Here is a 13505-nt window from a genome sequence, read left to right on the forward strand (position 1 = left end):
AGTGCTAGCTAGAAAGGGGCTTGGAACTGTGAGAAAGAAACTTTCTCCTGATGTTTGATTCCTGTTGTTTTCAGGGAAACAGGACTTTGTACGGTCTTTGTAAGTGAACCAGATTGCATCAAAGAAATATCTGACTCTAACATGACTTTCTTCTCCTAAGCAAAACAATCAGCTAGGCCTTGAATTTTGGCTAACCACTAGGGTCAAAAAGAGAGAACTGTATCAAATTTCCATTCATTGCAGCCAGCGATGGATTTCTTCATTTTTGGCAGGGAAGTTTCGAAGCAAACAGATAACGCTCCAGTGTGTTGACATTTTGACAACACCTTTCTTTTGTTGTGAGCAGAGGTTTGCTTCTGAGCAGATCTTAATTGTTTGATCTTGCTGTCAAAAGTGCTAATTGCTTTACAATCTCAGCACCCAACAAAAGAAACAAACATCTTCATACTTCACGGAGAAATAAAATACACCAAGTGTTGACGCTGGGTGAGCACCGTGATATGGGAATTTGGGTGCCAGCAGATAATGGAGCAGGGGGCAGTGCCCAGGATATAAAAGTAGGGATTGTAGATTAGATGCGTCAGCCTAGTTTTGTGGCAGTGACCGACGTGTTCTGATCAGGAGCTGCTTGGTGGAGAAATCGAGCACCATGAAGTGGCTCATCCTGGCTCTGGTTTGTCTCCAGCTCTCAGAAGGGCTGGTGAAGTGAGTATTCCAGAACAGATATTGTAGTGAGGAGTGCGTAGAAGTACCCACATAGTAAATAAATCAGCATTTCTGTATTCTGCTAAGTTATGTCCTTATGTTCCTTACAAAGTACTATTAATTGTATGATATTTGTAAATATATTTCTGCCTCTGCTCAGGCGTTCTCACTTTGAGTGATAACACACTGATCTGTAAGAGGTACTTAAGAGGAAGGAACGGCATTATGGCAGGATACAGAGAGGAACAACATGAGAGATGCTTGGGAGGACGAACCATTTCCTGAGCTGCTCTTGTTCTGTGCAGAGTCACTCTGAAGAAAGGAAAGTCTATGCGAGAGGTGATGAAGGAGAAAGGAGTTCTGGAGGATTTTCTGAAGCATCACAAAGTTGATCCTGCCAGGAAGTACCACTTCAATAATTACAATGTCGCTGATGTACCAATAGCCAACTACCTGGATGTGAGTATTAAGGCTTTCTCCCTGTCTCCTTTATTTATGTAGTCTTGCTAGCCTTCTTTCCTTCCCTATTACCTAGTCAATCTGTGTACTTCTGTGGTCACAAGTCAATAGATCCCTCTTTTCAGTCCTTGGAAATCTGTAACTATTTTGAAGTGGTTTGGATGAAAAAGATCTAACGGAATACAATGAACACACAAGTTCTGCTTCCAATTGTATTTCCATTTGGAGAAAAAGCAGAGTCTAGGTTGCCCTGCTTCCTCCCACTCCCACTTTATCACTCTCAAGTGTTTGCTTTGTATTCCCTGGGACACATAATGTGTCTTCTCCAGAGACTTGGCGTACGGTTCTAGTGCAGGACTGGGAGTCGAGAAGTCACAGTTCTGTTCTTGTCTCTGCGACTGACTTGCTGGGTGAATTGGGCAAGTCACTTTTCTTCATACCTCAATTCCCCCATATGCAAAATAATGGACCACCCCTGTGGAGCTTAATTCCTTAAAGGCTGTAAAGACCTTTGGCATCTTCAGATGGAAGATGCTAGAGAAGTCAAAATGTTGGAATCTGATTAAGAGCACAAAGGAATCCCCCTGCCCACACGTCTTCTCTCTTTGCAGTCCTTCTACTTTGGAGAGATCAGCATTGGAACTCCGCCCCAGAACTTCTTGGTTCTCTTCGACACCGGCTCCTCCAACCTGTGGGTTCCATCTACATACTGCCAGACTGAGGCCTGCTGTGAGTACTGCTCAGCTGTTAACTATTCAGTAGATGCATGTCCTGGGCGCATTGCTCCTGAGAAGCGGAGTCAAATTCCAACTAGGCAAGAAGATGCAGCATCTTCCAAATCAAAAATGATCCTCTCAGACAGTATTTGTGAATGTCATACTAAGATATCTGCTAGTCTCCTAGAGCTCTTTTCTAAGCCTTGAATACCGTATGGATCGCTCTTTCCTTATAAAAGGTACTACAGTATTCTAAAGTGGTAGTCCAGAACTCTACAGCTGAGAGACTGCACTGTAGAATACTGTAGTGTGTATACTAAAGTTTAAGCAGTCATGCTGGGAGTCAACAAATGCTATGAATGGCATAACTATTACCCAGAGCTTTAGCTGGTATAAATTGACTTCAATAGAGCGACACTTATTTATACCAGTTGAGGATATGGTCCATAATTCTTAAATGTTATGGTTACAGGTACAAGATAGGTAAATAAAGAAGATGGGCATTAAAAAAAGTCTGTTTGAGGTTATCTGGCTTAATATCAGTGCTTTGCTCTGCCATATAAGAACTCCCGGGCTGACTCTTGGTCCTGTTCTTTCACTCCACGTCAGCTGTTGGGGAAATGCTGCCTCGTCAGGGCACTCAGTCTGCAGTTGAATGGGACCGGCTCAAATCACATTGCAGCCACCAAAGAGAATGACCATGATGTTGCAATCTTGTTTTTAATCTAGCCAATCATGCAAGGTTCAACCCCAACCAGTCATCCACCTTTTCCGACATTGGAGTGACCTACACCCTGGACTATGGGTTTGGAGACCTGACTGTGGTTTTAGGTTACGACACGGTGACAGTAAGTGAAATTTGCGCCACCCCCATCACGCGTTGTCATTTGAGCTGTGTCTCTGGCACTGTCAGAGGGCATTGGGATTAAAAACATGTGGGGTTGTGGATAATAAAGTCTTGTTTTGAATGCAATTTACTGAAGCGTGTACCCCACATAGCAGCAGGAATACGTGATCCGTCTTTCTAGTTTAACTGCAGTGGGCTTGGAGACATTTATCTGAGGACACTTTATGAGCTAAATTCCACTGGCATCCGTGTTGTGACACCAGCAGTGAATTTGGTCCTGTACATATGATTTTTATGTTGTTAATTAGACCCTGTTAATACAGGACATAATAAGGGCTTGTGTACATGAGAAACTTGCACCAGTTTTAACTGAAGGTGTGAATTTAAACCAATTTAGTTAAATCCATGCAAACCCCAGTGTCGACTGTCCTATGTCCGTTTAAGAGTGGCTTATTTGGGTATAGCTGAATTGATCAGAAACATAAGAGGGCACAGTCATCTGATTTCGTTACCGTAATTTTGTGTAAAATTCCAGGTTAGAGCAATTGTTTTCTTCCCTGCTAGGTCCAGAACATTGCCATCACCAATCAGGAATTTGGTCTGAGTGAAGATGAACCTACCAGCCCCTTCTACTATGCTCATTTCGATGGGATTTTGGGAATGGCTTATCCTGCCATGGCAGTAGGGGGCTCCTATACACCTATGCAGGAGATGTTGAAGCAGGGCCTGCTTACTGAACCCATCTTCAGTTTCTATTTCTCCCGGTAAGATCTCTCTCAGTACCCCTCTCTCTCTCTCTATTACCACATATAACACTCTATTTTCCCATTTCTCTTTCACATTGTATCTGTCTATATATATCATATAGCAACTCACCCACCCACTCTTTATCTGACTCTATTTATCTATACATCACCCACCCACCCACTGCTATGTCTCTTCACCCACTGGGTGACAGGGGATGGATCACTTGATAATTACCTGTTTTGTTGATTCTCTCTGAAGCATCTGGCATTGGCCACTGTTGGAAGACAGGATACTGGGCTAGATGGACCTTTGGTCTGGCAATTCTTATGTCCTGTCTGTCTACTACCATAAGTACCCCTCTGTTTATTTTCTCTTTGTCTAACCATTGACCCCCGCCCCACCACACATACCATCCCACCTCCCATCCACATATATGTTACAGCTCCTGCTCCATCGGAGGGTAGTTTGTGTAACATATGTCTGACGTGTAACCATGTGTGTTTCCAGCCAACCAACATATAATTATGGAGGAGAAATCATCTTTGGAGGCATTGACACCCAGCTGTTCTCTGGCCAGATTACATGGGCACCCGTGACCCAAGAGGTTTACTGGCAGATTGGTATTCAGGAGTAAGTTCTGTTTGCAACCCCTGCCCCCCCCCCCCCTTTATTAACATAGGCAGGAGCCTTTCCTCCTTATGGTCTGTAGGAAGCCTTTCTGGCTGTAATTAGTGGAGTCAGTTGCCCTGTGTCAACTCAAACTCTCCATGGAGGAGGATGAATTCGGATCAGATCTGGATTTCAGGCACCCTAAAAAGGAGTTTGGATCCAGATTTTTGGTTCTAGTAATAAAAGCTCCTAACCTAGGTTTCTATTCTGCAAACCAATTTGAACTTTAAACACGTGAGGAAATCCCATTCATGTTAATGGGACTTAAGCGTTTACTTAAAGTGAGGCGTATGCTTAAGTGCTTTGATGAATAGAGATGGGCTTAAGCTTGTACTAAGAGTTAATCATGTGTGTCTGTGCTTTGCTGAATCGGGGCCAGGGACAATGCTTGGCTGAATAGAATAAGGGTCCCGGGGCTGCCGGTTATTGTGTATCCAAAACTGGGTCTCATCCTGCATCAGAGGCAGTTCCTTTTGCTGACAAGTTGCTATAATGAGGTTTCTTGTATTTCCCTCCTTAGGTTCGCTATCGGACAGCAGGCGACTGGCTGGTGCAGCCAAGGCTGCCAGGCTATTGTGGACACTGGGACGTTTCTGCTCACTATCCCACAGCAGTACATGGGGTACTTCCTGCAGGCTGTGGGTGCTCAGGAATCCAATGGAGAGGTAGGAGCAACAGGTGCCTTGCCGTGCTGCCGACGACGTCTGTGAGGGATTTTGCAATACCTGACACAAGGAATTTGAGACACAAGAAGATGAGAATGATGGGCTTTTGGGTGATCAGGCAAGGGTTCCTAGAGGAGCTCAGGGACAGAGTCTTAAAGCTGGTGATGGCACTAATTACATCTGGGGAACAGGAAGTCTCTCCTGAGGTTGGGGAGAGAGCTCCTGATCTCCCGTTCCCCGATGTAGATCAGAAGTAACTCTACCGACATCTGTGGGCCAGACCTGGCTGGTGTAAATCAGCACAGCTCTGGAGTGATGCTGATTTACCCCAGTTGAGGAGCTGGCCCAGTGTAAAATCAGCAGGAGATCTGAAGCCAGCGTGGTGAACGTAACCTTGCTGCTGTTCCCATGCAAGGCAGGGGAGCGTGCGTGGGGCTGGGGAAGCTGCTGCCCATGGGAGGGCGGAGTGCAGCAGGGCGGTTTCTCCCCTCTATTGGATAGAAGGGTCAATACCTGGTAGTGCTACTCGCCTCTATTGGAGGCCCTGTAAGGGCAGCTTCTGCTCTCGATTGTCACAGTTGTAACCTTCATTTGTCTTTCGTTTCCACAGTACGTGGTGAACTGCAACAATGTCCAGAACATGCCGACCATCACCTTCGTCATTAGCGGATCCCAGTTCCCGCTGCCCCCCTCTGCCTATGTCTTCAACGTATGTATTATCTGAACAGCATAAAACACTTTTATCTCGCCGAGACAGTGAGCCAGCAGGGAGTCAGAGTTTCTGTGCAAATGCAGAGACCTTTCTCCTGCACTGCAGCTCTGTTTGCCTGTCTTTCCTACCAGCACTCTAAATGACGGGGTGGTTGCATTCCAACACTGTGAGCTTGCAGGGCCTGCTCCCATCAGTCACTGCAAAGCTGCCACTAATTCTGCTGGGCCTTCCGTGGCTAGCCTACATAGCCCTCTGCCTAGTCAAACAACAGCCCTGATGCGACCTCTCTCTGTTTTCCCCCCTGATAGAATAATGGCTACTGCACAGTTGGGATTGAGCCCACGTACCTGCCTTCCCAGAATGGGCAGCCCCTCTGGATCCTGGGAGACGTCTTCCTCAAGGAATATTATTCGGTCTATGACATGTCCAATAACAGAGTGGGCTTTGCCCCATCAGCCTAGACAAGCAGTTCATCAACCTGAACCGGACGAAGCCTTTCCCCTTCCTCTTTTCCGCTGGACACTGATGGAATCAGACTAAGTTAATATGGACAGATTGCATCCTTCTTAATATGCCTTCCGTAGCTTTTCTTTGGCTTGCATGCAGCAATCAGTGCTCTCCAAATGTATTGTTACAAATAAACTGCAGTGAATCCAATGGTCTTGTGTCGTCTTTGGAGTTTGTTGAGTGAAGGTTGAGCCCAGCTGTCTGTTTGTGGGTCCTGCAATCTTATGATGGCGCACACACTACCCACTGGGACACAAAGCAGCAAGTTAACCTCTTTGGGTCCGTCTACACTGCCGTAAAACCCCTGCAGTACCGAGTCTCTGAGCCCAGCTCCGCTGACATGGGCTGGGGCTGCAGGGCTACAAATCACAGTGTAGAGGTTCTGGCTTGGGCTCTGAGACCCTCCCCACTCGTGGGGTCTCAGAGCCTGGGCTCCAGCCTGAGCCTGAACATCTACACTGCCATTTTTAGCTCCGCAGCCTGAGCCCCGCAAGCCCAAATCAGCTGAGCCAGGCCAGCTGTGGCCATGCCCTGGGTTTTTTATTGCAGTGTAAACGTACCCTCTGTTATCCACTCTGCGCCAGACTTTTGAAAGAGCTGGGCACTTAGGGTATGTCTACACTTCAATGTAAGCCTGGGCTCAGACCCAGACTTGAGCCCAAACCCCTTTCTGTCTACACACAAATCCTATCATGAACTTTCCTATTATAAATCAACCTCTGTGGTCTGAGGGCCTGCTTCCAGACAGTTATAGTAACCTGCTTCTGGACTGGCAAGGCTGCCCCCTTGCATGTATTGTTACACTGGAGGGTTAGGCCAAGCTGCTCACAAAGTTCCATATGCAAGTTCTGGACACGCTGCTGGTCAGCATGACAATGTGATCCCACCAGTCTGTGCTTGTGGCCCTGCTCCAGAAGGGCCGGTCTGCATAGGGGTGTCAGCGGCTATACCGGCTGTATTGAGCCACATCAGCCAGTTCACATCTGCAGTGTCTGTGTCCTCCTCCTGATCCATCCATAAAGTCTGCCTTTGGTGGGTCAGGAAACGCCATCAAAATGTCCACCAGTAAGTCATGGAAGCTCTGTCCGTTTCCTGACACAGGAGTGAAAGCGCAAGCCACAGAAGCTCTTCAAAAGGCGCCGCCTCCATGTTGCTGGCACCGGTAGATGGGAGCACACAGACCAAAATGGTGGCTCGGCAGGCTGTCTTAGTGGACTGTTCAAACTTCCTGTAACATGCTGGGTGGACAGGCAAGATTTCCCACTCTACACCACGGTCAAAGGACTAGAGTAGCCACATTTCAGTAGGGTGCTGGGGAGTCCGGGGAATGGTTGATTTGACTTGCGTTTGCGTGCTGCAGTGTGGGCACCAGAGCCCCAGGTTTGCACCCAGATTAGAAAATTCTTAACGTAGGGTTAACCATCAGTAGTTCCCAAACTGGGGTTCAAGAAATATTACAGGGGTTTCTCGGGGGGAAAAATCCCTAATGGCGGACAGAGCTGTCCCTAAGCAGATCAAAGCAAGCAGATCTATCACACTGAGGAGATTTAAACTTCAAGACTCCTTATAAGAAATGGAAAGGGAGGTGGATATTTTTTGCTGTTTTTAAAATAAAATAGGCAACTAGTATTGTTTTTAAAATTATTATGAAGAACAAGTTTAAGCTTTGTTGTAATGTGCGCTGTTTGCCTGGACTGCTCAAGACCTGAATGCTTGTGTAGGAGGAACTCTGAGCAACTCTGAGTTGGCTTCTTAAATAACTTCATGGTCACAGGTTGTTAAAGTTTGGGAACCACTGGTGTAGATGCTCAAGGCTGGAGTTTTTAAGCCAAGGTGAGCTGACTTGAATCCCACTAACCTTGGGCTTACATTGCAGTGTAGACAGACCCATGAAAACAGTGGAGAATTCCGCCTATATTCCTATTGGAAACCAAATTTCCGAATTCTCTTTCTTTGCACAGCTGTGATGGAGAGGCTGATAGTTATCTAGCTTGCACAGGGGACTGGGGAAGCTTCATTCACTGATATTTGTAATATACTTTGAGATTCTCAGATGGGAGAGGGCGTAACAGGACAAAATGTGGTTGTGGTGAAGGAGGGAAGGGCCCTCTGTGTTTCTTACCCATGTACAGTACTCACATGCTGTAACCCTGCATGGATGCCCTGAGGCTCTGCTTCTGTTCCTAGCCAAGACTATCCTAACCAGTGGAGTGGTACGTGGTGCCCCTGCCTTCTCAGAGCCGCACCTCTGCAGATTTAGTTTTGCCTGAGACTCGTTACTGTTTCACACGTTGCCAGTGCAGAACCTAATACGGAAACACAAGCTCAGCCTTAAAGAAGTGATGGACTAGAACAGGGGTGGCCAACCTGTGGCTCCGGAGCCACGTGAGGCTCTTCAGAGGTTAATATGCGGCTCCTTGCACAGGTGCTGACTCCGGGGCTGGAGCTACAGATGCGAACTTTCCAATGTGCCGGGGGGTGCTCACGGCTCAACCCCCTGCTCTGCCCCAGGCCCTTCCCCCACTCCACCCCTTTCCCCAAGGCCCCTGCCCCTTCCCCCGAGCCTGCCATGCCCTCGCTCCTCCCCCTCCCCCACAGAGCCTCCTGCGCATGCGAAACAGCTGATTGCGGGAGGCGCTGACTGGTGGGTGGGAGGCGCTAGGAGCAGGGTGGGGGAGCTGACGCGGGGCTGCTGATGTATTACTGTGGCTCTTTGGCAATGTACATTGGTAAATTGTGACTCCTTCTGAAGCTCAGGTTGGCCACCCCTGGACTAGAAGAAACCATGAGCAGCAGCTGTGCAAACCCTGCACCCATTGAAGTCTGTGGGAGTTCCGCCATTGACTTCAATGCGCTCAGGATTCGGAGGTGCAGTGCAGACAGACAGAAGCAGACAGCACCAATGAGCTGCCGGAGTGGCTGAGGATTCAGGACAGAGGAAGGTTCTGTTATGTGATGAAGCTGATGGCGAGGAGCTGGCGACTACAACGTCGTCATTTACCAGTGGATGGACGAGACAACTCCATCAGCCATGAATGCAGCATTAGCTAATTGGGCCTTTGGGCACCAGTGAAAAGGGGCGTCTGGCCTGGAAAGCGAGAGAGATTAGATCATAGAATCATAGAAGATCAGGGTTGGAAGGGACCTCAGGAGGTCATCTAGTCCAACCCCCTGCTCAAAGCAGGACCAATCCCCAGGCAGATTTTTGCCTCAGATCCCTAAACGGCCCCCTCAAGGATTGAACTCATAACCCTGAGTTTAGCAGGCCAATGCTCAAACCACTGAGCTATCCCTCCCCCCGATACTACAGTATACAACATGGTTCAGTCTGTGTCCAAAGCATGTCATCACTTACTGCACTGCTAGAAGGTGCTCAGACACTATAATGACGAGCATGGGATAAGAACCTCTATAGAAAAGAAATTCCTAGAAGGTGCAATGTGGCTTTTCTGCTATTATGTTCCCTTCAATGTGTGTGGGGTCCATTGGATGCGACCTAAAAATCAGGATGGTTTAATTCCAGGGCTCTTTCATAAGGTGAAGGATTTTCCCTAGAGACCTTGTTATCATTACTTAATATTGATATTACAGTAGCATTTAGAGGGCTGAATTGAAACGGAGGCTTATTGTGCTAGATGCTGTACAGATATATAAGGTACGGGGCAGCAAATTAACCCCTCTGAAGCAAAGAGAGAACACGCCCCTGGTCTGACATTTTGATAGGAGCTACATTGAAATAAAGCTAACTGTATATCGAAACAAGAGCATTCACTGAGGGGTTTGCAGTGGTTTAATTAATTGGTTGTAAAAGCTTTTTAAGTTAAACTAGTGCAACTTTTTCATGGAGCCAAGCTCTGACTTAATCAGAGTGTGGGTCAGTTAGGAATAATGTTAGCTACACTGACCATTACTAGGCATAAGCAGGGCCGTAGCAACAAAGAACGTGGCCCCCTCCGAACGGTGGCCCCCTCCGAACATATGTCCGGGCGGGGCCCCTTACAATGCAGAAACTGGAATGCGGTATTTATTTTGCCACTTTTAGGGGCCCCCTTCCTTGCTGGGCCCCCTCCGGTCGGAGGGTACGGAGGGCGCTCGCTATGCCTCTGGGCATAAGTTCCACAGCTATACAGATGCCCCCCGACTTATGCAATCGTTCCGTTCCGGAAAGCCTTGCGTAACTCGAATTTTGTGTAAGTTGGAAATGTATACCCATATGTTACGCAAAAATTTCTGCAACTTGAAAATCCTTTTTCCATAAGTGCGAATTTGCGTAAGTCAGGTCTTGCGTAACCCGGGGAGCGTCTGTATATATAAAGATATAGATATTCATTTGCTGTTTTTCGTCTATATAGTGGCCTTGAATTTTCTTCTCTGAGGCAGTGTGGTCTCCACTAACTCCCGCTCCAGATCAAGTATATGCAGCTGTTAAGAAAAGCAGCAGATCAGCATCTAACCTTTGTGAGATGCTTTATCTCATTTTTTTGAGCATCACTTACCCTTAATAATGAGACAGTCATTTGATTGTTACCATAATTTTGTGTAAGATTCTAGTTGGGAGCAATTATTTTCTGCCCCTCTAGGTCCAGAACATTGTCCTCAAACACCAGGCATTTGGTCTGAATGAGGATGAGCCTCCCAACCCCTTCTGCTATTCTTATTTCAATGGGATTTGGGGAATGGTTTATTCTGGCTTAGTGATAGCAGGACACAACACAGTTATGCAGGAGATATTGCAAAGAAGGGCCAGCTTACTGAACCCATCTACAATTTCCATTTCTCCCGGTAAGATCTCTGTCTCTCTTGCTATAATTCTGTATATCACCAAATGTTGCTTGTCTGTCTTTGTCTGTCCATCCTTCACACACATCCATCAACTAAACCTCCATCCCCATGTATTTTATGTTCCCTGCCTCACAGAAGGGTGGCTGCTGTGCATCTGATCCTTGTCTGATATCTGTTACCATTCGTGTTTCCTGCCAGCCAATGTATAATTATGGAGGGGACATCATGTTTGGAGGCGTTGACCCTCAGCTGTTCCCTGGTCAGATTACATGGACATCCGTTACTGGCAGTTCAGTATTAAGGAGTAAGTCCTGTTGGCAAACCCCTATTATCAATGTGGGCATGAACTTTTCCTTCTTATTGTCCGTGGGGAGCCTCTCCAGATGTCATCAGTGGAGTCAGCTGCCCTGTGTCAACTCATCCTCTCTGGGCAGGAGGCAGAACAAAGGAAGAAACATCTGTGCCATCCTCAAGATAAAGTGGAGGGATTACTGCTTAAAAAGAGGTCTGAACTTGGCCCAGGTGAGCTTGGCATTGGGATCTGGATTTCAGACACTCTCAAAAGGTGCTTGGAGCCAGTAATGATAAAAGCTTCTATCCTAGGCCCCAGTTCAACAAAGTTCTTCAGCATGTCCTAGACATTAGATACATGAAAGCCCTTAAAGTTAGCTGCATGCTTTGATGAATAGAGAGGGAGATAAGCATGCATTGAAAGTTAAGCGAGTGCTTCTGTCCTTGGCTGAATCAGGGCCAGTGACAGTGCTTGGCTCTATAGAATACGGGTCTCTGAACTGCAGGTTATCGAGTATCAGAAGCCTTGTGCTCTTGGCTCAGCCTGCATCAGAGGCATTCTCGTGGCTGACAGACGTGTACAGTGAAATCTCGTGGGCTTCCCTTCTTAGGTTCACTATTGGACAGCAGGAGACTGGCTGGTACAGCCAAGGCTGCCAGGTGGCTATTGTAGACACCAGGACGTTTCTGCTCACCGTCCCAGAGCAGTACATGGGGGACTTCCTGGAGGCTGTAGGTGCTCAGCAGAACAACCAGAATGTAGGTGCTATGAGTGCTTTGCACAGATGCTGAGGATGTCCTGTGAGGGTTTTTGCAATGCATGATACTAGGACTCCAAGACCATAAAGCTGGCCTGTGGTGTGTTCAGGCAAAGATTCCTAGAGGACAGGGCCAGCTCCAAGCACCAGCCGACCAAGTACGTGCTTGGAGCGGCACCGTGTAAGGGGTGGCCAATCTTGGGGTGGCTGGGGGCGCTCGGGGTTTTTGTTTGTTTGTTTTGGTTCGGCGGGGCAGCACTCAAGGTTTTTGTTTTTGTTTTTGTTTCAGCGGGGCAGGGCGGCGCTCGGGGGGGGTTGTTTCGGCGGGGCGGCGCTCGGGGGGGGTTGTTTCGGGGGGGCGGCGCTCTTTTTTTTTTTTGCTTGGGGCGGCAAAAAAGTTAGAGCCGGCCCTGCTAGAGGAGCCCAGGAACTGGAGGCTTAAAGCTGTTAACACCATTAACTACATTTGCAAGTACGTACAGCAAGTCCTTCCCTGAGTTTAAATTTGGAGAGGGAGATCCTGACCTCCCTTATATCGCTGTAAATCAAGAAGCCCAGGGGGGCCTATCACTGACTGGTGTACATCAATGTAGCTCTGCTGAAGCCAGAGGAGTTATGTTGACTAACCTCAGCTGGCCCAGTGTAAAATCAGCAGGAGATCTGAAGCAGGCTTGGTGAACGTAACCTTGCTGCTGTTCCCATGCTAGGTAGGGGACAAGGGAGCATGTGTGAGGCTGAAGAAGCTGCTGCCCGTGTGATGGCAGAGTGCAGCAGGGTGGTTTCTCCCCTTTGTTGGATAGAAGCATCGATACCTGGAAGTGCCAATCTCCTCTGTTGGTAGGCACTGCAAGGGCGTCCTCTGCTCTCGTTTGTTACAGACTTAAACCCTCTGTCTCTTTGCTTCCAGAGAACATGGTTGACTGCAGCAATGTCCAGAACATGCCGACCATCACCTTCCTCATTAATGGATCCCAGTTCTCTCTGCTTCCCTGAGTTTCGGTGCAGATTCAGAGACCTTTCCCCCATGCTGCAGCTCTGTTAGACTGTCCTCTCTAACAGCACTCTAAATGATGGGGTTAGTCTTCTAGCAATGTGACTTTTCCTGCTCCTATCAAAGCCACTTAAATCTCCCAGTATGTGTGCCAGAGCTTCAGGGTTTAGGCTACGTAGTCAAACCACAGCACTGAAGCTGCCTCTGTCTGTTTTCTCTCTTACAGAAACATGGCCGAGGTTGAGATCACTTACTTGCCTTCTCAGAACGGACGACCTCTTTGGATCCTGGGTGATGTCCTTCTCAAGGAATACTCTTCTGTCTATGACATGGCCATCAACAAAGTGGGCTTTGCCCCATCAGCCTAGACAAACCAGGAGTCAGCTGGACAGGACCACGCCATTCCCTCTCCTGTCTAAATCTTCTCTCCTTGATGCTGATGGAATCATACTAAGTTTATATGGACAGAGTGTATCATTCTAAATGTATCATGGGTCCTGTGTGAACCTGCCTTCTGCTTTTGTATATTCATCAGTGCTCTCTAAATCTATGGTTGCAAGAAAACGGCATTGAGTCAAATTGTCTCTTGTCTTCTTTGGCGTTTTGTTGAGTAAAGATTTAGCGCAGCTGTGTATTTGTGGGTCTCGCAGCCTTCT

The 13505-nt window shown here is 47.5% G+C and overlaps 1 protein-coding gene and 1 pseudogene across 1 annotated transcript; both read left to right on the forward strand.

The window, feature by feature from the left end:
* The first annotated feature begins 649 nt into the window (after nucleotides 1–649).
* On the forward strand, nucleotides 650–5981 carry LOC113407166 (gastricsin-like). The gene is made up of 9 exons (XM_026655285.1): nucleotides 650–705; nucleotides 1011–1164; nucleotides 1776–1893; nucleotides 2610–2728; nucleotides 3292–3491; nucleotides 3982–4104; nucleotides 4664–4808; nucleotides 5419–5517; nucleotides 5829–5981. Exons 1-9 carry the CDS (start codon nucleotides 650–652, stop codon nucleotides 5979–5981), a joined length of 1167 nt encoding a protein of 388 aa, XP_026511070.1.
* A 1193-nt stretch (nucleotides 5982–7174) lies between these two features.
* LOC113407152 lies at nucleotides 7175–13217 on the forward strand (annotated as a pseudogene).
* The last annotated feature ends 288 nt before the right edge of the window (nucleotides 13218–13505 follow it).

The sequence above is a fragment of the Terrapene carolina genome, unplaced genomic scaffold (assembly GCF_002925995.2).
Source record: "Terrapene carolina triunguis isolate 2854851 unplaced genomic scaffold, T_m_triunguis-2.0 Scaffold199, whole genome shotgun sequence".
In the NCBI taxonomy this organism is placed as follows: Eukaryota; Metazoa; Chordata; order Testudines; family Emydidae; genus Terrapene; species Terrapene triunguis.

Excerpts from the sequence above, each read along its gene's own strand:
- LOC113407166 (XM_026655285.1), top strand. The coding sequence starts at position 650 with ATGAAGTGGCTCATCCTGGCTCTGGTTTGTCTCCAGCTCTCAGAAGGG. Across the intron at positions 706-1,010 it reads CTCTCAGAAGGGCTGGTGAA|AGTCACTCTGAAGAAAGGAA; the intron begins GTGAGTATTCCA and ends TGTTCTGTGCAG. Across the intron at positions 5,518-5,828 it reads CCTCTGCCTATGTCTTCAAC|AATAATGGCTACTGCACAGT; the intron begins GTATGTATTATC and ends CCCCCCTGATAG.